Source organism: Chenopodium quinoa, unplaced genomic scaffold (genome assembly GCF_001683475.1).
Source record: "Chenopodium quinoa cultivar QQ74 unplaced genomic scaffold, ASM168347v1, whole genome shotgun sequence".
NCBI classification, from domain to species: Eukaryota; Viridiplantae; Streptophyta; class Magnoliopsida; order Caryophyllales; family Amaranthaceae; genus Chenopodium; species Chenopodium quinoa.
In genome coordinates, this window is record NW_018742959.1 from 742,052 (window position 1) to 767,173 (window position 25,122).

General features: G+C 38.1%; 2 protein-coding genes and 1 long non-coding RNA gene across 3 annotated transcripts; all 3 read left to right on the plus strand.

Annotated features, from left to right (window-relative positions):
- The first annotated feature begins 7,253 nt into the window (after window positions 1-7,253).
- Window positions 7,254-11,813, plus strand: LOC110728729 (pentatricopeptide repeat-containing protein At4g19440, chloroplastic-like). Its single transcript, XM_021908376.1, has 5 exons — window positions 7,254-10,292; window positions 10,406-10,518; window positions 10,775-10,824; window positions 11,491-11,560; window positions 11,696-11,813. Exon 1 carries the CDS (start codon window positions 7,790-7,792, stop codon window positions 10,262-10,264), a length of 2,475 nt encoding a protein of 824 aa, XP_021764068.1. The 5' UTR covers window positions 7,254-7,789; the 3' UTR covers window positions 10,265-10,292; window positions 10,406-10,518; window positions 10,775-10,824; window positions 11,491-11,560; window positions 11,696-11,813.
- Window positions 11,814-13,756: 1,943 nt separating this feature from the next.
- Window positions 13,757-15,215, plus strand: LOC110728730. Its single transcript, XR_002512749.1, has 3 exons — window positions 13,757-13,871; window positions 13,994-14,119; window positions 14,887-15,215. It is a non-coding gene; the product is annotated as an uncharacterized LOC110728730 (long non-coding RNA).
- Window positions 15,216-21,063: 5,848 nt separating this feature from the next.
- On the plus strand, window positions 21,064-21,648 carry LOC110728761. Its single transcript, XM_021908410.1, has one exon. It carries the CDS (start codon window positions 21,064-21,066, stop codon window positions 21,646-21,648), a length of 585 nt encoding a protein of 194 aa, XP_021764102.1.
- The last annotated feature ends 3,474 nt before the right edge of the window (window positions 21,649-25,122 follow it).

Below are 25,122 nucleotides of genomic sequence, written 5' to 3' on the forward strand. Positions count from 1 at the left end.
CACCCCCAGCCACATTGGAACCGGATGCTACAGCAAGCACCCGGCTTGAGGGAACCTCGGGCTCCCTAGTTCTGGCTTCAGCCGGCCCTGAGCTCAAGCCCAGATCTTTCAGGCTTTTGCCTGCTAAGGTAGGCCTCTCAGGAGCCGGCGGTCTTTCGGCAGAGGCAGGGGCAGCCGGAACCCTCCGGCTTTTAGAAGCAGGATGGGAGGGCTCCTTTCCCGGTCTTTTCAGCATTTGCCTTATGGAACGAGGAACATTCTTGCTCCCCGTCTGCATAAGAAAACAACACAACTGGTTAGTATCAAAATGATCTACAAATAATACAGACGGTAAAGATATCAGCCGGCGCTTACTCCATCATCTTTGGCCGCCAACTGGGCCCTTTTCTTCTCCAGCTGATCCTTCCGAATCTCAGCGGCAGACTTAGCCGGAGTTTTTTCTGGAGGAACCATCTCTAGTCCTTTCTCTGCAAAGAAGAATAATAAAAATCAGAACTCATTCAAACATCATACAGACGGCATAAAGTGTCGGCTACCAATCAACATACGTTTACTCCATAATGTGCTAAGGCCTTAGGCGGAAAGGAACGCCTTGTCCTTAAGCCAATCTGGATGAGGGACCCAGTATTTGGGGACAATGACTTCTGTCCCATCATCCAGAGGCAAGGTGGTCTTTTTGAAAAGACCCGTCTCCATAATTTAGTCCCAAGCCCTCTCTGGTATTTTAGGAAGGGCACACTTTTTTCCCAGGAGAGCCGGGTGTTTGTTGTAGCGACGCAGCCGGTGGTTAATAGATGGAGAAGGGGAAAAGACCATGTAAAATTTGTTCTTCCAGCTGCTCCACTTAGACGGCTTTTCCAGCTTCATCATATATTCCGGATGCGTGGTCAATGTATACCACGCATTCCAGCCGCCTGGGGCACGGCTGAGGTAATGCATATGTCCTGCATCTCGCAGGCGGCGATGTATCCAAGTATGTTCACCCATGAGTTGGGTGTTAGCTGCCAAACGCCAAGGTCATAACACCTTAGAATGGCCTTTATTGGTTATAGAGGTGGAACCGGAGCCCGGTTTTGAATGCCGCCTCATAGCAGCCGAAGTAATCATCGGCATGATCCAAGTCGTCATCCCAAACGACGTTTGCCTCTACAGGCGGTATGACAATCTTCCATCCTTCCCCAACCGGGCGCTTTTCCAAAAATGCCGGAAGGGTGGCGTTTAAAGTTACTACGTCCCGGGCGCTCATATGCGCCTCTGTTGGATTGTTTATAGAGGGCCACTTATATGCCTCCTCATCCTCTTGAGGGGCATCCGGCTCCATGGTTGACTCAGTGGAGTCTGATTGTTGGACGGTCTCTTTGCCGTCTGAGCTCCCGGATTCCTCCAAGATCTCATTTCCGGGCGTGCTAGGTACGCCCGGCTGGTCATAAGATACATCATCAACCGGAGCTTTGGCTGAGTCATCTGACTGATATTCGGGGTCTACAGCCGTCCATCTAGTCCGAGCCTTTCTTTCTTGCACATGAACAGAGACGGTCGGATTCGCAGAAGAGTAAAGGTGGTCCAAACACCCCCAGACAGCATCTCCAGTCCTAGATTCAGCCGTGTCCGGTGACCGGTTGACAACTGCCCTAGGCCATGCCGTGTGTGTGTTGGGTGAGTCCATTATTCTCTAACAACCTATACAACCGGAAAGAACTCAAAAGAGTTGCAAGGGGCAGAGACGGTACCTTGAAGTTGTAAAAAAAACTCTAAAGACGGTTGACTCCTTTAAGTGAGCAAACGGAACTCTGGTTTGTTGCTTGGAGATACCCCCAGACAGTAGCCCCAATGTACCCTCTTCAAAGAACAACTGAAATTCTGAAGCTACCCAACCGTTTCTCTACAATGTGGCTTGAAGATACCCTAGACGGTAGTGAGCGGCTGTGGGTGTGTTGAGAGCTAGGGAAAATAAACGGGTGGTCAGGCGGTTTTGAAGAAAATGGCTTGAAGATGCCCCAGACGGTAATTACCGGCTATGGGTATATTGAAAGTAAGAGAAGAAACTTGACTAAGGTCAGGCGGTGTCTGAGAACTTTGAGCAAGGAACACTCAGACGAAAACCGGATGAGGGAAAGATGGAAGTTTTTTGGCAAAATGGAGCAGCCGGTATCAGAGCGTTCTCTCAGAAATTCTCTCAAAAATCAAAACTTGCAAAGTGTGAAAATGAGAGGAGGAAGGTTTCTATCTATAGAAGGAGGCAGAAGGCGAACCGTCGCCTCCCATTCAACTTCAAATTCAAATTCAAAATTCAAATTCAAAAAAGAAAAAAAATGGAGGGAAGGAGACGAATCGTCACCTTCCCAAAATGTGATACCTGTCACAGGTGCCACGTGGCAAGCCACGTCACACCTGTGAGGGGCAAATGTTTAGGGTAAAATTACCCTATGCCACGTGGCCCAATAGCATGCTGACATGTGTCAGCCTCAGAGAGGCCCAAGGGGATCCAATCCTCTACTGACACGTGGCACCTTAACCCTAAAAGGGGAACTGATCCCCTTCCACTATAAATAGAGGAAAATCTTCATTTATTACACACAAATAAATACAAACACAAAAAACCGAGCAATATTTATTGCAAAATTCTCTCTGAATCAAAGAGAAAATCCTTTACTTTCCGCACATTTATACATCCGGAAACGTTCTAATTTGATTTTCGAAGGCGGAACTCCACCCAACCGGAGTTTTGTGGTTTTGCAGGTACAGACGGTCGACGCGCATTCCCGGATTTGTAACTCTCCCGAGTAATTCCAAATACCCCAAAACACTAGCAATATAAAATAAAATAAGTAATTAAATTAATTAATTACTCAAGTTTTGCACGCTTCTATAAATTGCTACATCATGAAAAAATTGTTAGTAACTTCAATAAATATATAAATCAAATTGAAAATAAGTGAAATAAAAGTAGAGTTGATTTGGTCCAACCCTCAATTGGTTCTACCTTTCAAGCCTCAGGTTAAGTATAGAACTTCGGGTTTTGTATGGACTCCTTGGAGTGGTTAGGGAAGAATGGTGTAATTAGGAGAATAGGTTTAAGGCTTAGAATGAGAGAGAGAGAGGAATTAGAATATGTGTTGGTGCCCCAAAACTGTAAAATCAGCTTTGTATTTATAGAGGAAATGCAAAGGGTGAGGCACAAAACCCTAGAAATGAGGCGTCGCGAAGGAATAAAGTGTCGTGGGTCAAAATAATTGTCGCGACACGGCAATCTCTGCCGTGTAAAGGTATTTTTACCGTGGTGCGGTAATTTCCAGTTTTTACGTGTTTTTAAAACTTTGATAACTTTTGATCCGTAACTTGGAATTAGGCATATAATATATCGTTGAACTGATCTTCAAGTCTAGTTTCCAAAATAATTAGAATCAGGTCAAAAATCTTTTGTATATTTTTAGATATGGCCGTTTTAGTGCAAGGGTGTCGGTTTTGGGCTGAGTTTTAGTGTTTTGCTCATATCTTCTTCGTTTTATATAGGAATTGGGCTTATGATATACCGTTGGAAATATTATTTCAAGTCCTATCCAAAAAATTATATTTGGATCAAAATTTTAGGGACATAAAATCAGTTTAACTCGGTTTTTTTTATGTGGACACGAAAAGAGGAAAATAAGTTATAGTTTGGGGAAATGGGCTATGAATTGGGTTGTTTTATGAAATGTATTAGATTGAATATGAATTTAAGCACTCCAAAGATTAAATACTTAACCCGACTCATAATGGCGGTGAAAGGTTGTTCATTATCGGGTTTGGTTTCGGGGAGACATTTTTAGATGGCTATAGTAAGGTTAAGTGGTTGAATTACTTTTATATGCTTTCAATAAATGTCATAAGTGAAGTTATTATTGTTTCAATCTTTCTATGTTTTGGAATTAATTAAGTTTTTTCATGGTGTGTTCCTTTTATTTTCAAGTATGGTATGAATAACCAGGGATTATGTCTTTAAGAGCAGGGAATAGGCGATCTGGTTACAAAGTAGGCAAGGTCCTTTGGAAGTTAACCAACATAGCTGAAAACATCATGCAAGTGGTGAACCAAGTAAACTGTCATTCTTACTCGGATTCTTATAGTGAAACCTTTAAAAGGATAACCGCAGCTAAACCACCTGTGTACTTGGGAAAGGAGGACCCAACCAGCCTTGAAAAGTGGATTAGGGAGTTTGACAAGCTATTGATGCCATCAATTGCCCAAGTGAGTTGCGGGTGAATAATGGTGCTTATTATCTAAGGGAGGAAGCTGACTTGTGGTGGACCCAAAGGAAGGATGAGTTGAAGAAACCTAACTTTGGGTGGGATGAGTTTAAAGAAGCCTTGAGACAGAAGTTTTACCCAACCTACCTAAGAAAGCAAAAGTGTATGGAGTTTACCAAAATATCATGATGGGAAGTATGTCTATCAATGAGTTGTACAACAAATTCATTGAACTAATGAGGTTTGCACCTGATATTGTCCCAACTGAAACTATCAAAGCCAAGAGGTTCGAGCAAGGCCTAACTTTAACCCTTCAAGGGGAGCCAGGGGGGAGTGACTTTTGAAACCTTGGATAAAGTTTATGGTTATGCTGCACATTTATAAAGGATTAGGGTAGGGGAGATTGAGAGTTCCGAGCGAGGGAGAGAAAAGTAATAGTTCCGAGCCTGTTCACGGAGGTGAAAAGAAACACAAGCCAAATGAGAATTCTCAGAGGTATTGAGGTTTTAATGGAAGGAGGGAGAATAAGGGAAACTTTGGGAAGGGAAATGATGGACAAGAAACCACTGTTCGAGGAAATGGGGATCGAGGAAACAGTGATAAATCCAAGAGATTGCATTTTTGTAGAAGGTGTAAGAAGAACTACCCTGAAAAAGATTGTGAAGGTAATCCGTGACTTGTCATTATTGTCAAAAGATGGGACACTGTAGATATGAATGTTTTAAGAAGGAATCTGATATAAAGGCAGGGAAAGTTCAAGAGAGTAATAACCTATTCAAGCCATCTCTATCTAGTGGACCATAAGTTGGGACCAGTAGCAATGAGGGAATGTTCCTAAGGGGCGTGTGTTCGTAATGAATAATTGTGAACGTGAAAGCTTTGAATGATTTGATATGTTGTAACACCCTAGAAATTCCTTTCCTTTAAAATACCTGTTTTGCTCTCTTAAAATACGCAATAGGAAATTCTAAGACATTACCGCCACCGTGAAAACGACTAAGACAACTATCAAAGACACACAGCGGAATACTCTCTTTAAAAAAAACCATTCAAAACAAGTCAACTTAAAAAGTCAAACCTAAGTCAAACGAAATCAACCTACAACTTGGAACCATTGTAGGCCCTTATCAATCGAAATAAATATTTAAAAACCATTGTGTTAGTCTCACAAGAAAAATATATAATATTCAAAGCAATAAACCACATCACATTCTTAGGGAAACTAAATATGATTCGCTCTTCACTCATGCCCATCATGAACATGCTTCATCACCTGAAAATCTTCTCTTTAATTTGTCCCCACTACTCGCCATTGGGAATGGGTCGTTGTAGTGTTCGGTTTTGTGATGTCCAACACCACGCGGAAGGAAACCTGCCCAAAATCCGCACACAAATTAAAGTAACTATTAAAAACTAATGCATCCCTACCTTTTAAAAAGTTTAAGTAAACACTTATGAATAATGTGTGGACATTTATACCCTTAAAAAGTTTATTTACTTATTTGCCTTCACTAAAATGTTAATTGCTTCTTTTTTTGAACTCTTATGAATAATGTGACATATGTACCCGTAAAAATATCTGTCTTCGAATTTTCCCTTGTTAAAAATGTTGCCAACAACTAAATTTGTGACATAAGACCAAATCGAAATAGTATTCCAGACATGACTAGCTATGGTACGCGCATTGCGCGCTTTAGCCGCCCTAGTCTAAATAAAATGGAGGAAATATGAGTTTAAACTGAGAGCTATATTAAATTCCATGGATTCATTGATTTTAGATAGAGAATTCATTTATCATATGTGTAAGATAGATTAATAGCGGAAATTACCATAAACTTTCTCGATTTACGCCAGGTTCCCCAAATAAATTGAGGAGTTCATTTTTCTTATATGAGATTCATCAATATCAAATAATACCATAAACTTCATCAATCTCCGCCTCAACCCAAGAAAAAACTCTTATATACACTCTAGTATAAGGTGCACTAAGTTACCAAAATGAAAATAAAAAACAAATATCATTCACCTCAATGGTATGACAAACTTTATTGTTCATGTATGTCAATTGATTTATATCGGATATTACACTAAACTTCATCGAGAGGAAATACATATTCCTCATAGTGAGAAACATGTATTGTTTTTCAAGTGGCAAGTTTTGTATATAACTTGCGTTGGATAACGTAAAAAACATTATAAATATATTCCTCAATTACACCTAGCAACCGACCTTGGTTAAAACATTAACCATACAAGTTAACAATGATATAGATTAGCAAATTCAAAGGAGAAAATTCATAAAATTTTGATGGAAAAAATCAAGTTTCAACGGAGAAAATCAAAGTCAATTTTAGCTTCAATGGAGGACATGATTACCCTTACCCTTTGGGGTTGCCTATGTCCTTAATTTCATCCTTTTTCTTGGGCTTTTTTGTTTATACCTTTGGCGTCATCTTTGAGGTCGTCTACGAGGTCGACTTCAATAATGACAATAGCTTCAATTGTGTTGGTGATGAGGAGGAAAAAGGCTTTAATGGTGTCGGGCCATCGGCTTAAATGGAGGAGCACAGAGCAAAGAGGATGAGGAAGAAAGAAGGCTTAACTCAAGTTGCAATATCTTAACAAGTTGCAATATCTTAACTCAAGTACACAAGATATTATATATGTGTCCTTGAAATTTAATGCGAAATGGCGAAAATACCTCTTGCTCGATGGGCATCTAGGATGTATGGACACTTCACCCAACTACTGTATTGAACATCGTGTTAGACATTGACACTCGTTGGACACACAACGATACGTCTCGGACCGTGTCCTACTACGATATAATATGTTGTGCTTTTTGACATGTCACCTTATCTTTACAACTTTTCATTTTATATTATTTTATTTTATTTTTTTAAATGAGAAAATTTAAGTGAAGTAAGTAGATTAGATAATAGTTAAATAATAGGGTGCCTTCATAAACGCCTCATTGTTATATGTGAACAAGTATGATATTGTTAATATGATATATTGTGATCTAATGAAAGACCGAATGACAATATAGAATTAGAGTGGAAAACGAAATTGATTAGGCAAGTACTTTACGCTGATTAATTTGATAATTTTATAATATTTACATATATGATTCTAAGTGTAGGTCATGTATGTGAATTTTAACATTCCGTATCCGTATTCTCTATTTTTAAATTGATGTTTTTCCGTATCCGTTTCAGTACCCGTCTCAACCAAAGCACCCTAAGAGAAGTGGGCTTTGCGTTGGGCTTACTCCCTCAACACTCACCTTCCTGTGATCATGGCAATTGATCTGTAACTAAAACCCAGAAATCCTCCCAAAACCTAACAACTTTCTCTCTCCTCCTTCTTCGTGTTCCTCTTCTTCACCTCTCAAACATATTAGTCGTGGCCTTATTAAATCTCCATTCTTCCAAAGATCAACATTTCAAGCTCAAATTAATTAATATAAACAAGAAATTTTCAATATGAATTTAATCTAATGCAAACAAATACTCATTTCTGTTGCATTTATACAGTTGAATCATCCAATCTTTGTTCTTCAAATGCGTTCTCTTATGGATTTGAGAAGACTTTCCACCATTAAACCCACCTTCTTCTTCTCCTCCTTTCGCCGACCACTTCGCTCAGTTTCTCCGCCATTTTCGCCGCCTCAAGATCAACCCCAGAAACTTGATGAGAGTTATGTCAAGTGGGTTTCTTCTGTTTTGTCAAACCCATCTCTGGAATCTTCTAAATGTAAAGAAATTCTAACTCTTGTATCCCCTTCTCAATTTGATCGTGTTTTTACTGAAATTAAGTCATTGGTTAATCCCAAAACAGTGTTGCAATTCTTTTATTATGGGATTGATTCATGTAGGTATTCTTTTAGTGTTAAATCCTATTGTGAATTGATTCGTTTGCTTGTTGGGTCGAATTTTAGTGATTCTGCTAGGTTGTTGTTGATTCGTTTGATTGATGGGAAAGTTCCTACTGTTTTTGAGAAATATAGTGATAGACATATTGAGATTGCTGTTGCATTGGTTGATTTGAATCTCGAGTTGGAGAAGTCAGTTGGGAATCGAACGTTTGATTTGTTGGTTCATGTTTATTGCACCCAGATTAAGAATGCCGGTTATGGGTTGGCTTTCGACGTTTTTAAGGTGATGGCTCAGAGGGAAGCTTTTCCGTCTTTGAAGACGTGTAATGTCCTTTTGAGCTCGCTGGTTAAGGCTGGCGAGGTTGAAAGGAGTTACGAGGCGTTTGAGATCATGCGGAAAGGAGTTGTGCCTGATGTTTATCTGTTTAGCACGGCTATTAATTCGTATTTCAAAGGTGGGAGGGTTAAGGATGGGATGGAGTTGTTTATGGAGATGGAGGAGGTAGGGATTTCACCTAGTGTTGCGACTTACAACAATGTTATTCATGGACTTTGTAGGTGTGGTGGTTTAGATGAGGCATTTCAATTCAAAGAGAGGATGGTTAGGAATGGTATGATGCCTGACGTTGTAACTTATGGAGGTCTTATTAATGGCTTGGTTAAGTTTGGGAAGTTTGACGAAGCGAATCACTTGCTACAGGAAATGCCAGAGAAGGGTTTGGTTGCTAATGAAATTGTTTATAACTCATTGATTAATGGGTATTGTAGAGTAGGAAAAGTTGGGGAGGCATTGAGTTTAAAAGATTCTATGTTGTCAAGGGGGATTAGTCCAAATTCATCAACCTTTAATTCACTTCTTCATGGCTTTTGTCAGTGTAATATGGCAGAGCAGGCTCAATCTCTATTGGAGGAGATGTTGTCTAGAGGGTTATCGGTACAGTTAGGGGCCTTTAATTCTGTCATCCGCTGTATTGGTATGAATGGTACATTGGATTCTGTTTTGTGTATCATCGAAGAGATGCTATCGAGAAACTTAAGGCCTAGTGATGCCCTGCTTACTACAATTATGGTTAGAAATTGTAAAGAGGGTAAACATACACAGGCTGTTGAATTTTGGTTTAGACTTGTGGAGAAAGGGTTTACACCAAATATAGTGACTTCAAACGCTTTAATTCATGGACTTTGTGAAGCTGGTATCATGCATGAGTCTGCTAGGCTTCTCAAGGAAATGATAAAAAGGGGTTTTAAATTGGATAGAATCACATACAATACCCTCATCTCAGGCTGTTGTAAAAATGGAAAATTGGAGGAAGCTTTTAATTTGAGAAATGAGATGGAAAAGCGTGGTATACAACCAGATATTCATATGTACAACATTCTTCTGCATGGACTGTGTAATGCCAATAAAATTGATGAAGCCATGAAGCTCTGGGAGGAGTGCAAAACAAGTGGAATGGTTGCAAATGTTCATACATATGCTGTTATGATCAATGGGTATGCCAAGGCTGGAAAGATTGAAGAGGCAGTTAGACTTTTCGATAAGCTGCTTGCTCAGAAATTAGAGCTAAACTCGGTTGTTTATAATTCACTTATTTCTGCATATTGTAGAGCAAACAATATGGTCAATGCTTTTCAACTTCGTGATGACATGAAAGGCAAAGGCATTGCGCCAACTTCTGTCACATATTCCTGTCTTATAGATGGACTGGCTAACACAGGTAGTGTTGATCAAGCTAGGAACCTTCTTGAAGAAATGAGCAAGGAAGGTCTGAATCCTGATGTATACTGCTATACTGCCTTAATGGGTGGTTACTGTAAGCTTGGTCAGATGGATAATGTGGAGGCTATCTTGCAAGAGATGTGCATGAATGGCATAATTCCAAATAAAATCACCTATACAATCATGATAGATGGGTATTCTAAAATGGGTGATGCCGAAAAGGCAGCTAAGCTTTTGGAGAAAATGGTTCGTGATGGAATTATTCCTGATAACGTTACATATAATGCTCTTACTAGTGGTTTGTGCAAGGAAGGAAAGATAGGAGAAGCATTTATGCTGACTGATACTATGACACAACAGGGAGTTCCTATGGATGATGTAACATATACAACCTTGATTCATGGGTTGGCACAGCCAATGGCATTTACAAACCAAGACTGATCAAGATGATTTCTGAAAATCTTAAATGGTTTGGCTCTTTCATGGTTTCTTTAGCCCAAGCTGTGTATGTTTCTATATTACTTTGAAAAGCATCTTTCTTGATCAGCTATCCATTGATAGTCCTTTTCTCACTTTATGCAGGTAGATCACTTGAGAGTTGAGAGAACAGTCTCATTGCTGTGTCTCTTGGCCCTGGCAAACCTTCAATTAGTGAAGCTCTTTCTTGATTAGACTTGTTGTTGCTGCGGTGAAAGGTGAATATACTTAAATTCTTGGAATATGTGTAGATTTGAGTTCTATTATTAAGTAGTGTTTGTCTAAATCTGGATAATAGTAGTGGCAGTCAATTGTTTGACACCTACATGATTGGTTGGAATGTCATTAGGTGATGTCAATTGTAAATCTTACTAACTTGCTAAGTTACCCTCCTTTTTGAGATAACAGTTAAGGTAGTTTTAAAATAAACTTCAATTTTTATGGTGTAAATTTATATTTGATTCCATTTTGTAGGTATTTGTGAAGAGTTCCTATTTTCCACACTCCCCAAAACCTTGCCTCAGGTACTTTATTTATTTTTAATTCTGGTTATTTATTTGGTGTTTGATCCTGCATCTATTGGTAAATAATATGCATCCATGCTGTTTCACATGGCCAATTTTGTCAATATGTGTGAATTTTTTCATTAGTATCTATTTATATTTTTGCATTAACTTTGTTTTTATGATTATCCGGGTATAATGAGTTGGGGCAGATAAAATACAGTATTAGAAAGTTGAAGGAGTTGTGCTATTATGTCCCTTGATGTCACCATCAACTTAGCTATTAAGTCAAACATTCTGGCTTTATTCAACATGTTTCTTATTGTTTTCTCATGAATTTTCTTTCAAGGAGGGTTTTTCTTTGTAGTCTTTTATGTTTTTCTATAGTTCTCGTTTTGTAAAGATCTATATCTGGATAATTTGCTTAGGCATTTGATGATAAAAACTTCTTCTAGATCTACGTGTCAAGTTATAAAATTAGGAGTGTGGTAGTACTGAATTTGAGACTGATTGTTCTGGGGTTATCCATGGTAGATGGATCTAACACAAGGGTTGGATAAAACTTTAGGGCTGCATGGTGTTAAGATAGGAAGATAGTAAGTGCTAATTTTAACAAACAATAATCTCACACTTCTATCCAAGTCAAGCAGTAACTTTTAACTGAAGGTTGGTCTTGTGTTTTTGCAGATGGAAGGCTCGCTCCAAAGCCTTTGTAACTGTTCTAGGAGATTTTGGTTCTGACTTTCTCTGTATACAGGTCCTTTAGCTTCTCTGTGACAGCAATAGTTCGTTTTTACTCTAATATCTAATGCTGTTAAAAGCTGCAATGTGTTTCCCAACTTTTTTTTCCTTACTCCAATTGTTAACATGTGTATTCTTGTCGCCAAATCAGGAATTAGATGAGTATGATAGCTTTTATAGCGGCAATGTGGAATGACTTCAATACTCAAGCATCTATTTCCAAAGGAATGGCCAAAACCGTGATGGTTGTGGAATCTTTTACAAGCTGGCCAGGTACATGGTGCTGTCTGACTCCTATGTATTTTTTTTTTCCTGACCTTAGATAATCAGGCTATTACTGTATTTGATTTCTGCTGTATACAAAGTTATAGTTTGTGAATTCCACGTCGTGTGTCAGACTTTGAAGCATTGACTTATTAATGTTTTTAATTTATACCCAATCATATGATAGTGTACTGTAGTGGTCTAAGTGTTAAAAAAAAAAATTGAGAGCGTTAAAAGCATAAAGGTTGGAACAGGTTATCTTCATTTATGAAAACCCAATTTTCATATAGTGGTAGATGTGATGTCATGACCTTTTTATTTTTTTTGATAAATGATGTCATGCATTAAGTTTGAAATTGTTTCTTATAACGAAACAAGAGATCATAAAGAGTGTATTTTATTCATGCACTTGTTAATTACTTGTAAGCTCAATACTCGTTGTTGTATAGATGATTAAGCTAGTTGTTGATTACATTTACACAACTTTTTGCCCTTTTTGGTCTCGTTCTTCTAATGGCCCAAACTATGGTGTGAATTTATGACAACATAAATTGAGTATACCAAAATCCATTTCCTTTTTCATATAATTATATATTATACGCCACAGATACCTAGCTACTAGTGTGTTTTGGATAGAGAAGATAAAAATGCTCTTACCCTAACCTTTGAGCAAGAAAAATTCTGCCATTTATGCTTTAAGATCTTTCTAGTGTTGCAGGATTTCTGGTATACCTACTTCATATCTTATTTCTTGGTACTTAAGTTTGTGTATTGCCCTTCATATTGTAGCTTTACCATAGATTTTGGTATACTCCAAGTTGGTCTTACAAGAAATTGAATATACTGATCTTGTGAAATCTATCAACAGTAACACATATAGTAGTTTGATGGATAGTGCTATTCAGTGGGTGGAGGAAATGCAAATGTTGAAGAAATCCAATGTTATTATTTTTTCACGTTTCTTGTCTAATTATGTTGTCTTCATGATATTCTATTTACTTTCCAGTTTTTATTTAATATATGTGGAGGGGCTGGAGACGCAAGGGCTTTGAGTTTTGCTATGTTATTGTGTTGTCTTTATTTTCAAAGCTCGAACTATCTCTTTCTCTCTCTTTTTTTTTTTTTTTTTTTTTTTTTTTTTTTTTTTTTAATAAATATTAAATCCTTCATATTTTCATGTTATCTCTAATATTCCTATTGCAAACAAGATTGTCACAAGATATACTAAGGCTGTTTGCATAATTAAGATGATGGCTGGCTCTTTTATTGTGGCTATTTTCTTTTTAAGTTTTGAATGCTTTAGCTGGCTATTTCCCTGTAAATCCTATATTATGTTGCATTTTTTATTGCAAAGGTTAACATGTAACTTTTAGTTACTGTACTTTCGGTTTGCTGGCTAGATATAGAAATTTGCAAATGAACAAAATCTTGTATAGCTTGTGTTCCTTGTTATCCCAGCTTTCTCCATCTTGTTAATGGACATAACTGAATCCTGGCATTGTGACCTCCACACTGTCCAAATTGACAGAAACAAGTCCCAATCTTGTGGTAGACAGTTATATTACTTTTAAATCCCCTTCTCATCTCTTCTAAACTCCCCTGTATCACCTTATTCCTCTAAATCTTTCTTGTTTTTATCATCCCAATTTTCATCTGAGATCCCTCTTGCTGTTCTGAACGTAAATGGATGTTAATGTGATTTCTCGCCCAAATGTTCTTGCACTTTATTACTCCGTATATAATGTAAATGGAGAATTGAAAATGTGGAATCTTCTATGGAGTATTATATTTTAGCTGTGGACTAGTTTTCATTGGATTTTTTCTCTTCTAATATTAACCCACATAAAATATGTGAACCAATACTTCAGTATGGTTTATTAACTTTCATTTGAATGCTTGGTTGTGGATTCAGGTTCGACAGAAAAAAGTTCTGAAAAAGACTGTGGAAACTCTAATGATCCTCGTGTCAGATTAAAACGTGATTGTATTGGAACTATGGCTGCATATAGACTAAAGAATCTTTCTCAGCTTCTTCATACTACTGTAAATACACATTTATATTGGTAAGTTCTCTGCTTAGGTTATTTTTATTACTTTGCCTTATATGTCTATACTTTGATTGGCATTCTTACTTCCAAGAAAAAGATAAACCTTTGATAATTTGAATGGTTATCATCTATTCTAGGGACCTAAAATGGCCTGATGATAAAAGCTGGGCTAAATATCTACTGTTGCTTTAGACCAATTCAAAACTATTTCTGAAAAATTTCTAACAGTGACCAGAGACTTCAACTCTACCCCAGGAGATCAGGTAGGATATATTACCTTTTCTACTTTTACTATAATTTAATGTATGTATGTTTTGTTAATATTCCTCGACATAAGTTCTTGTGCTATGGTCCGCATCTTTTTCTGCTGTAAGATTTTTTTCATACTTCCAACTTTTTTCCATGCCATATATAATTTGTTCTCTCAATATATTATAGTCAAGATTTACTATATGATCTTATAAAAAAAAAAAAAGAATGATTTACTATATGATGGGTGCTGGCTATGTGCATGAATCTGCTTACATGCTAGGAAACAAAATATACTTTCTCCGTTCTATTAATATTGCAACAATGGACTTTTTGCACTATTCATCACTCTTGTTTAACCATATAATATGATTTATACGTCAAGCAAAATATAGTCATGTGGAATCTTGTTGGATTCGTCTCATAAAATACTTTCACAATATCAACTTTTTATAATTTTTGCTCTTACACAATTATAGATATTTAGCATATAAAATGTGCTTTGGGATGCGTAATTTCATCCTTGTTGCAATATTAATAGAATGGAGGAAGTATAATTTACTACAGTTTAAAGACTTTTAACTCACTTTATATTGTCAATTAGCCAATCTTGAAGGAGTGTAGATCCTAGAATCATGATATAACTAGTTTTTTTTTTTAATAATTTTGCCAAATTTCATATTTTGTTTACTTTTGAAGGGAATACAATTAATACCTTAGGATTTCTGCCACTGCTGCTTGGTTTAAGATCTAAAAGTTTACTCCTTTTGTGTCTACCAAGGTGTACAATTACCTAATATCCGGCAACTCTTCTTTGGAGTCTACGGTTGAATGTCTTGATGAGTTGCCAATTCCTTTTAGCAGTGTTATGCCTGCACAAGTGGGAGAACCAGCATTCACCAACTGCACCCCTGGCTTTTCAGGTACATTGGATTACATTTCCATTTCGCCCTCCGGTTGGATACGACCTGTTAGCTTCCTAGAACGTCCTGATGAAGATCTTCCTCCCATCCTCCATGGCTGGCGGGCTCCCAAACTATTGGCATCCCAGTGATCCCCTTCCCATTGGTGCAGAATTTCAAGTCCATACACAATTTACCTGTATTTTATTTTTTTACTCAAGTACTTGCGGAGTATTTTTCTCCAAACCTTGCCAGATGTTACGGTAACCGATTATGATAGGATAGACTATTGTCTTGAGTAACGGACAGATATTTGCTCCTTGTTAATTGTTACATTGCCAACAACGCGACCAAGCTAGAATATCAAATGCCTCAATCAATTGAAAGCTATAAACTAGGATAAGATGAAACTAGCAAAAACCCTTCTATTGAGCCTTGAGGGCATTTTTTACGAAGACGATAAAAGTTCAGTAGGAAAATCACCTAGAAAAACCAATAAGACAGAGAAAGGTACATAAATCAAACTTAGTTTATATAAAGACATCAGAATTCATGTTATCAACCCAAATAAGAAGACACAAGTCGGAAATCCGGTTGCGTATAAAGTGGTACCAGGTGCTAATGCAAAGGAATTGCTTGATTTGGAGGATTTGCCAATGACCAAATATCGGTCTCCCCATTGGAGGATACACCTCTAAAGATATGCTTTGTTTTCTAAAAACACTCAACAAGGGCGAACCACTTATTAGAGTAGCGATTGTGTACGAAGTTAAGGGCAAACCTACTAATTAAAGTAGCGGTTGTGTACAAAGTTAAGGGTGAGTTTATCCCCAAACTCAGATTTGTTCTCCAAACTCTGCCACATCAGCTTTTCACTAACTTTTAAATACTATTTTGAAAAATTCCAAATGATACCATTAAACTATTGACTTTTTCAAATGATACCCTTAATTTATCTTTCTTCTAATTGGTGCCACCCAACTTTTATACTAATCATAACCGTAAACTTACTGTTAATGAAACGTTAAGTATGCCAGGGTTAGTTTGCTAATATAATTACATAATATCAACAAATTCATATTAGTACAACATATAGTTGACATATTTGACAAAAAATCAAAGACGACAACTGTACTTCAAGGAAGTGAGTAAAAGCAAAAGAACAATCAAACAAGAAAGATAAAAACTTGATTAAAATCAATCTCAAAAGTTAACCAATTTGACACTACTCATGATTAATGAAAAACAGTATAGTAGTACTGAAAATTTTCCTACACCTTTTCTTGTGTAGCATCGTTATTATCCGGCTTCGGCTGCGGCTAGCAGCAACCAATTGGTTGGTGGTGTTATTTTATTTGCGTGAGTGCGCGATTCCAATGGTGTTTAACCATAGAGGAAACACGGTTCCATGAATGACGAACCGTAGAGAAATAAATAAATTTGTCAATGGTATCCAATTTCTAATCGTTGGTTGGTACACCCGGGTGAATCAGTTTCTATTTTTTAATGCACATGGTACACATTATGGCTTTATAAAAGAACACAACATTGAAATATAAAGAACGTGATAATTTTGGTAAATCAGTTTTTAAAAAGGTAAAAGATAATTACCAATTGATTTTTACTTGTATTTAATGTCAAATCATTTCAAAATATTCAGTTTTTTATAATTTCTATTTTTATCAAGATTTCATTTTCAAATTTTAAAATTTGAAATTCATTTTCAAAATTTCAAATTCCTAAATTTTTTTATTTTGTTCTCTTCTTTTTTGAAACAATTCTCTAAATAAGCAATTATATTTTTTAATTTTTTTTATAATATTCATCTTGGTCATGTGTATTTATTATGAGGTTCATTATATGATTTTTAAATGTCCATGTTCTTTAATTGCAATTTTAATGTACCTTTATTGTTACACAATGTTCATTACTTATTGTAAAATGTTTTTTGAATTTTGTTTTAACATGTTCGGTAAATATAAATAATGTTCTTTAAATAATATTATCATGTTCATTATTAATATAGCGAATGTTCTTTAGATCTATCGGAAAACCAATCATCAATAGAACTCTTAAAAGTATATCTTCTTCATCAACCTTTATGATCCTGATCTATTTCAAAAAATATATATATACATAATTAGAAAATATTTTTTTTTTGGAAAAAAATACACAAATAAGTGAACATAGTTTGTAACGTGAAGAACATATAGTTCCATTCCAAATAACATAGTTTGTGACTATGAAGAGCATAAAGATTACACCCAAAGAACATGTCAATTAATCTCAAAGAGCGTATTCATTCCAATTTTTTTAAAAAAACAAAATGAATATGGATCAAAAAAACTGATAAGAGAACATTTATCCCAAACAAAAAGAACTTCATCTTCAACATTCGAAAATAACACAAATTAAAAAAAAAAAAACTAAAAATATATACATTTTCTTTCAGTGATGAATTCGTTAACAATGATCCATGAACAAAAATAATAATCTAAAAACATCATCATCAACAACAAAATTATGAAATATAAATTGAAAAAAAAAAAAAAAACTTCTCATTTGGTGACAAAATCTAAAATTAAATATCATTTATCAAAAACATGGTGATCATCAAGTACAAATCGACAATCATAGATCATGATGAAATTCACCATGAGCCATCATTTTCTCTTTAAGAAATGGTGTACAATGTAAATTTCATCCAATTTCGGTGTGCAATTACACTGAGGAGATCTAAGGGCAACATAGACCATAATCAACCATCTACGCCAAGCAAATCTTAACAAAATTAATAGGCTCATAGAACAAACTAAAACCATAACAGAGAATCCAAGACTACTGTTTAATGGTAATTATATTAGCAAACTAACCTAACCTAATTACACTTAACATTTTCTTAATAGCAAGTTTACTGTTTTGATTAGTATTGATGTATGAGTTTTATACCATGATTTATCCCGGTTTTACAACGTATATTTGCATGGTTTTAGGCTCTTTGGAGCCATTTCACGCTAACAATCTCTTCTCTAGTGTGTTCGATGTATTTTTTGTGAGTTTCATAGGAATGTGGAGTTTCTTGGATGAATCGAACACGTTTTGGATGTTTATAGAAGAAGTTAGTGCATGAAGAAGAAGGTTTCCCCCATGCCCTGTTGACCCTAGCTTGCCCGGTCAAACAGGGCAAAGAAGGATGAGTAGAACACGAAGTATTTGCATAAGACCCCATGTGCCCGATTGGGCATGTCTTGCCCGGTTGGACCGGGCGGGCACAGAGGAATTAGATGATAATTGAGATTTTCGAAGGCAGCAAGCAATATATGTAAACCGCCTCACGCGCCCGATCGGGCATGGTCCACCCGGTTGGACCGGGCACGTGGTGGAAGATGTGCTACGAAGGAAAGCAAGTGTCGTATCCCAGCCGCCCGATCGGGCACCCCTTGCCCGGTGGGACCGGGCACTGCTTCGCGGAAGCCGATTTGCTTATTTTCACAATTCTATCTTTTTGGGTGTATAAATACCCTTTGTAATCACAATTAGAAGACACTTAGTTAATTCCTAAAGCTTTATTTCTCTCTCTAGAACCCTAGTTACTTTCTTTCAAGCATTTTAATTCTCTCATTAGATTTAATTATTGTTCATCAACAATTTGAGTTATTTCAATTGAAGCATCATTGGTATTCATCTCTATTCTCTTCTTTTTCAATTATTATTGTTTTCAATTATGTTTTCTTTGATTATTTTTGTTATTGCTTATTTCAATATGTGTGAGTAGTTTTTATATTCCAAGATCTAGGGAAGCCCAATTATGATTGATGCATGAATTGATTCTTTAAATTCTCTAATAGCTATTGCAATTATTTATGCTAAGTTGATTGTGATTATGCCAATACTAGATTAGTGAGAAAATTAGTATTGTTATTATTCCATAGTTTTAATCACAACGAGAGTTGGGTTTTAACGGAATTGAGTAAATTAATTTAGGGTTTGAAATTCATCACGAGAGTAGTTGAATTGATAATTGGGAAGTGAAGTAAAGTGTTTAATGTCTCTAATTTGCATGATTCCATGAGAATAGGCTTGATTGTGGTTAGGGAAGCCATTGATACTCGAGAGAGGTCCTTGGTATTGATTAGGGTTTACTTTTCCCCATGTTATTTGGAATTGTATGTTAAGGGTAGATAGATAATTGCATCGATCGTAATTGTGGTGATACTTGATCTTGGATGTTTTAGCTTATTGATTCATTATATTCTTTTGATTTATTCTAGTTTTCCATACATTAGCTCTTAGTTTATTCCACCATTGATTGATTTTTGCTTAGTGATTACTTGAGTCTAGATAGTTTAGGTGAACCTTAGTCTCTTAGGATTCGACCCTTACTTGCCCGACTACATAGTTAGGAGGAATAGTTAGGTTATTTTTGTTAGGTACGCGACACGCCTATCAAATTTTGGTGCCGTTTCCGGGGACTAACGATTTCATTTGATTATCTGTGATTCGTTTTTTCTAAGCTCTATTCGTTGCTTCGGCTATTTTCTTTTGTGTTTTTGATATTCTCTCTCTAGTTTTCTTGTTGCATGCAAACACGCGTTTAGGGTCAGACGATCTTGAACCATTTGACTCTGAAATCGAGGCAACCATAAGGAGAAGGAGAATAAGAATTTGACACAATATAAATATTGACGATGCCACGAAATCCCTTTTGGAGTACGGTATTCCTGATACGACAACCGGACTCCTCTCTAGCATTGTCAGGCCACCAGTGACTGCTCAACACTTCGAGCTAAAGCCACAATTCATTCAATTCATCTCCAATGATTCATTTGCGGGCTCACCACATGATTGCCCGGTAAGTCATATTGATAGTTTTCTGGAGAAATGTGATACAATGAAAATGAATGGTGTTACAGATGATGCTATTAGACTTCGCCTTTTCCCTTTCTCATTACGGGATAGGGCAAGGGAGTGGTTGAGAGATGAAGGCACTGGCTCGTTCGATACATGGGACAAGCTAGTGAAAGCCTTCTTAGTCAAGTTTCTAGGACAGGAGAAGACTGCTAGGCTAAGAAACGAATTATCTACCTTCCGACAGTCAGATGACGAGTCTTTATATGAGGCATGGAGAAGATTCAAGCGCTTACAGAGACAATGCCCTCATCACGGTATCCCAGAGTGGCTGTTGATCCAAACATTCTACAATGGTCTGACCCATGAGTTTCGCATATACATTGATGCTGCATCTGGGGGTTCTCTCATGACTAAGAACCCAACCGAAGCCAAGGAGCTAATTGAGAAGATGGCAACCAATGATAATTATCACCCAGGGGGCAGAAATACTGTGAAGACTAGAGGAAAATTTGATGTTGATGCTTTAACTCTTATGACAAGCTCTGTACAAGCATTAACAAGCAAGTTTGATAAAATCCAAGCTGGATCCTCTTCCACCTCATCCGAAACTTGTCAATTATGTGGTATTCAAGGCCATATTGCTCCACAATGTCAACCGCCCTCTGATGAAATGTCAATAGAGCAAGCAAATGCCTTCTATACTACGACATCTAAAAGGCCGTATGATGCTCAAGCTCAATTGTATTCTCCGCCACCACCACCTAATCTTCAAGCAAGGGCATCTTTTAATCACCAACCCATGTATCAACAACTACCACCGCAAACTTCAAAATACAACCTCGATTCCACTATGGAGACTTTCACTACCTCCCTTCTTCGACAGCAAGAGCTTATGACAAAGCAATTTGAGCTACAAGCAAGGCAAAATGAGGCACTTTGAAAGCTCAATTCAATTGCTTATGGCTCAAAATAAGAGGATAGAAACCCACCTTTCTCAACTTTCACAACAAGTGAGTCATTTATCAACTCTTCATGATCAAGCAAAAGTCCAAAAGGAACAATGCAATGCAGTTTTATTGAGAAGAGATTAATTATTTCCGAGGAAAATAAATGAGAAAGTGTGCAGTGTGGAGCCAAGAAAAGATGAACAGGGTGAGGATGTAAAAAGTCCCAAACATGTTGCTCCATCGTCCTATGAGGAACCGATGCCCTTCCCGCAAAGGTTCTCAAAAGCCATGCTCGATAGACATTTTGGGAAATACTGCGAAGCTCTTAAGAAGGTACACGCTTCTATTCCTTTTTTCGATCTTTTAATTCAAATGCCTCGATTTGCAAATTTTGTGAAGAATATTAAAGACCAACATGAGGATAAGGAAGTAGTGAATGAGAAAGGCTCTACTCTTTTATGTGATAGCCTACCACCTAAGCTGCATGATCCTGGTAGTTTCACTATTCCCTGTATGATAAACGAAAAAAATTTCGACAAGGTTTTGTGTGATTTAGGTGCTAGTGTTAATTTAATGCCTTATTCATTATATGAAAAATTGGGTTTGCGAAAACTTAAACCTTCCCCTATTTCTCTTCAAATGGCTGATAGGACTTCTAGATTCCCTATGGGTGTGGTTGAGGATGTATTAGTTAAGGTTGGTGAACTTGTTTTTCCTGTTGATTTTGTTGTTATGGACATGAAAGAGGACCATAAGATCCCGATTATATTCGGTCGTCCATTCCTTGCCACAAGTCAAGCTCTAATAGATGTTCCTAAAGGACAAGTGACCATTAGGGCCTAGAATAAACAAGTCATGTTTAAGCTCTTTAATGAACATAATTTCATATTTGATGGTGGTACTTGTTTAAGAATTGGTACTACTAACCCTTTGGTTGATAAGTGTGTATTTGGTAGAAATTTCATATGAACATAGTATCAATTGGAGTTGCGTTATTAACTTTTAATGTATTTCTCTCATGGTACCGTCTATATAAAGTACAGGCGACCTTATTTAATATTTCAAATTACTACTCCAACATGAGCAAATTTTAGTTAAGTCTAGAAACTTAGCGGCTATGTGTTGTTCCTTTTAGAGCAACCTAATGAGGCCCATGGCCGGATGATTTGACTAAGGCCTATGGCCAAATGATCTTTAATATATCAAAAATAAGTCTACTCCAACATGAGTAGATATAAGCTAAGTCTAATAAACTTGGCGGCTATGTGTTGTTCCTTTTAGAACAACCTATTAAGGCCGATGGCCGGATGATATAAAATTAAAACAATACATCTGTCCCAACATGAGCAGGCGTTCAGCGACATCCATTTGGGTGAATTCATCGTAGAGAGCATCTCCCATTTGGGTGGCACATTGCTCTGTGAATTGATCAAATGAGACAAAGATAACAAAGACTACCGATTGCTTTAAAAACACGCGGTAATCTATAATATCTAAGTCGAATGCCGACTGTTGTTGCTTAGGGGCAACACAGTCGGAATAATTTGAGGATATAGGCTAAGTTCCACACTTAGCAGCTAATTGAGTAATAAGCTAAGTCTAAAGCTTAGCACATGTGAGGAAACAACATGCGGCTAACGGCCATCCACTTCTTCTATTTACTCAAAACAAGGTGACAAAGATTGATTAATCCCAAAGGTTAACTCATAGTCGCTCGACCTGAATAACCTAAAATGCAACCTAAACGGTACAAATAAAGCCGCCTGTCCTTTTGATAAACAGATGGCATTCGGCAACTATTCCTATTTAGGTTAGCGAAACAATTAAGTACAAAACTTAGTAGCTAAGCGTGGTTCCTCTAAAGAACTATATTGAGGCCGAGAGCTGGATAATGATGTATGCTCGCCTGTGCATTGGCCGACTGAGCGCTTGGTTTGGGGCAATCACCATAGTGATTGATTGACCTAGAAATTGAAAGGAATGGTGTCCTTCCAAGAAGTGTATTATTCTGATAGAGGGTTCAGATTATTACAGATCTAATTCTTCAGTAAGGTCAAGTGATCAGAATTCTTAGGTGGAGGCTGCTTCCGATCAGTAATATTAAGGTATAATTAATATTACAGCTTAATCTTAACTGAACCCTTCGGGTTGAACCCAATCGAACAACCGATCCGAGACGACGAATTAATCCGAAGGATTTAATGAGTCGACTGGGTTTTACGAATATAGACATCGGATATCGAGCCTAAGGCGTTGAGACCGAGCGTCGCAAAATCACAAGCAATAAGTAAGAGCGTAGCCGTAGCATCGCACTGGCCTAGCCATATGGACTGCTAGGCTAGGCTAGCTCATCGCAAACCTAGGCGCACCATGTGTTTGCTAGGCGCACCATGGTGTGCTAGGCGAGGCATGAGTGCTAGGCGCACAAGGCAGCCCATCGCAGCCTTCGCATGGCATGGCAGCACCATCGCAGGCCACACACACCATGCACAACACTATCGCATGGTTAGGCCTATGAGTGTGTGCGTGTGCATGTGCCTAGGGCCATCGCAAGCCATTGTAGGCCACACACACCAAGCACAACCATCGCAGTGCTGGGCACTTGCGTGTGTGCGTGTGCGTGTGTGCCTCGCACCATCGCAGCAGCAGCCTCGCACAACAACACCATGCCAGGCATCGCCCTGTGCATGTGCGTGTGCGTGTGCGAGTGCCAGTGCATGCTGGCTAGCAAGCAGCAGCAGCGAAGGGTACCTGGGCTTGTGCATGTGCGTGCGAATGGGAGTGCGAGGGCATGGGCTTGCGTATGCGTGTGCGATGGCTGGGCACCAGCGCCAGCAGCTAGCAGCGCCTAGCACTAGCACGTAGCAGCACAAGCATCGCCCAGCGCTAGCACGCATAGCCTGGCTGGGGATGCGAGGCTGCTGGCTGGGCTAGTTGGCAGCACCGGCTGGCGTGCTAGCTGGCTGCCAGCCAGCATGCTTGGTGGCGGTTTGAGGGAGTGGGGAACAAAGGCTTGGAGCATGCCTTGGGGAGCAAGGCAATGGTCCCCCCCCCAACGTTCATGGTCCTCACCTAACTCTCTCTCTCCCCTTGACACTTGTTGCATTGTGATTGATTTGATTATTAATTTATTTTGGAACTAAATTAATTATCAAAATTATTCATTCTCCCACATTGGTTGGGAAATGAAGATCAAGGGTTCATTTCCCTATAAATACCAAATGTTGGGTATTTGGGAAAGAACGCACTTGAGTAGAATTGAAAAGGCAACTCTTGATTTGAGTAAACCTTGAATTCGTAAAACTCTTAGTTTTTATTTGTCTGGGCCTCGACTAACCTTCGAGGCTTAGGACCCTCGGGTCGGGTTCGAGGGTACGATGCCGTCGGAGGCCTTGTATTTTCGGGGTTGAAGTAAGAGCTCCTCGGTGAGCGAAGCACGCGTCAAAGGTATAATCTTTTCTTATGCTTTAAATTATGTTTTGCTTGTTAATTGCATTTATTATGGGGGCGGGTCTTGGCGAGTTTCATTCCGCGTTGTGTGGGTCACTACGAAACCCTACAACGGTATCGGAGCCACGCTCCATTTAATTTTTGCAATTATTTATTATTTAAGGTGTTTTAAAGTACGGAAATTTCATTATATACCACTGAGTTTCTTCAAAATTCACCATATACCACACAAGATCTTTTAATTCACCATATACCATTCAGTTTCCGTCCGTTAGCACAGAATACCATTAATGACAACTGCCGTCAGTGTGCCGTTAACGCCGTTAGTAATTAGGGTTAATTATGCCACGTGGCTGTCACTTATTGGCTCTTATTAATATTATCTAATTAATTAGTTAAATAAAGAATTAAAAAAAAAAACAACCACCACCTCCTCACTCCACCAACCCCGACACCATCCACCCTCCATCCCAACACCAACCCAACCCCAGCCAGCCGGTCGCAGGCATCCACTCCTTCCCCCGCGTCAGTATCGGTGTGACCTCCGCCCTCGCCGGCGATTCCATCCCTCCTACCCACAACCCCCTCCCTCCTCTATTCCCCACCCCGACAAACACCCCCTGTCCTCCAATCGAAAACCCCATCCTCTCTCCCTCGAAAAACCCTCCCCACCCTCGACGTCCAAAAACCCCTCCCCGCGCTGGCGAACCCAAACTGCCCCTCCCCCTGCTATCTCCACCCCTTGAACCACCACACCAAAACCCCAAATTAAAAATCTCTAAAATCGAAATCTAGGGTTTCGATTTTAATTTGGGGATTTCGATTTTTGGGTATAAAGGTGACGAGGTATTGTTATCGGCTATGGTT

Bases quoted from the DNA above. Each gene is read 5' to 3' on its own strand.
- LOC110728729 (XM_021908376.1), top strand. From the start codon at position 7,790: ATGCGTTCTCTTATGGATTTGAGAAGACTTTCCACCATTAAACCCACC.
- LOC110728761 (XM_021908410.1), top strand. From the start codon at position 21,064: ATGCCCTTCCCGCAAAGGTTCTCAAAAGCCATGCTCGATAGACATTTT.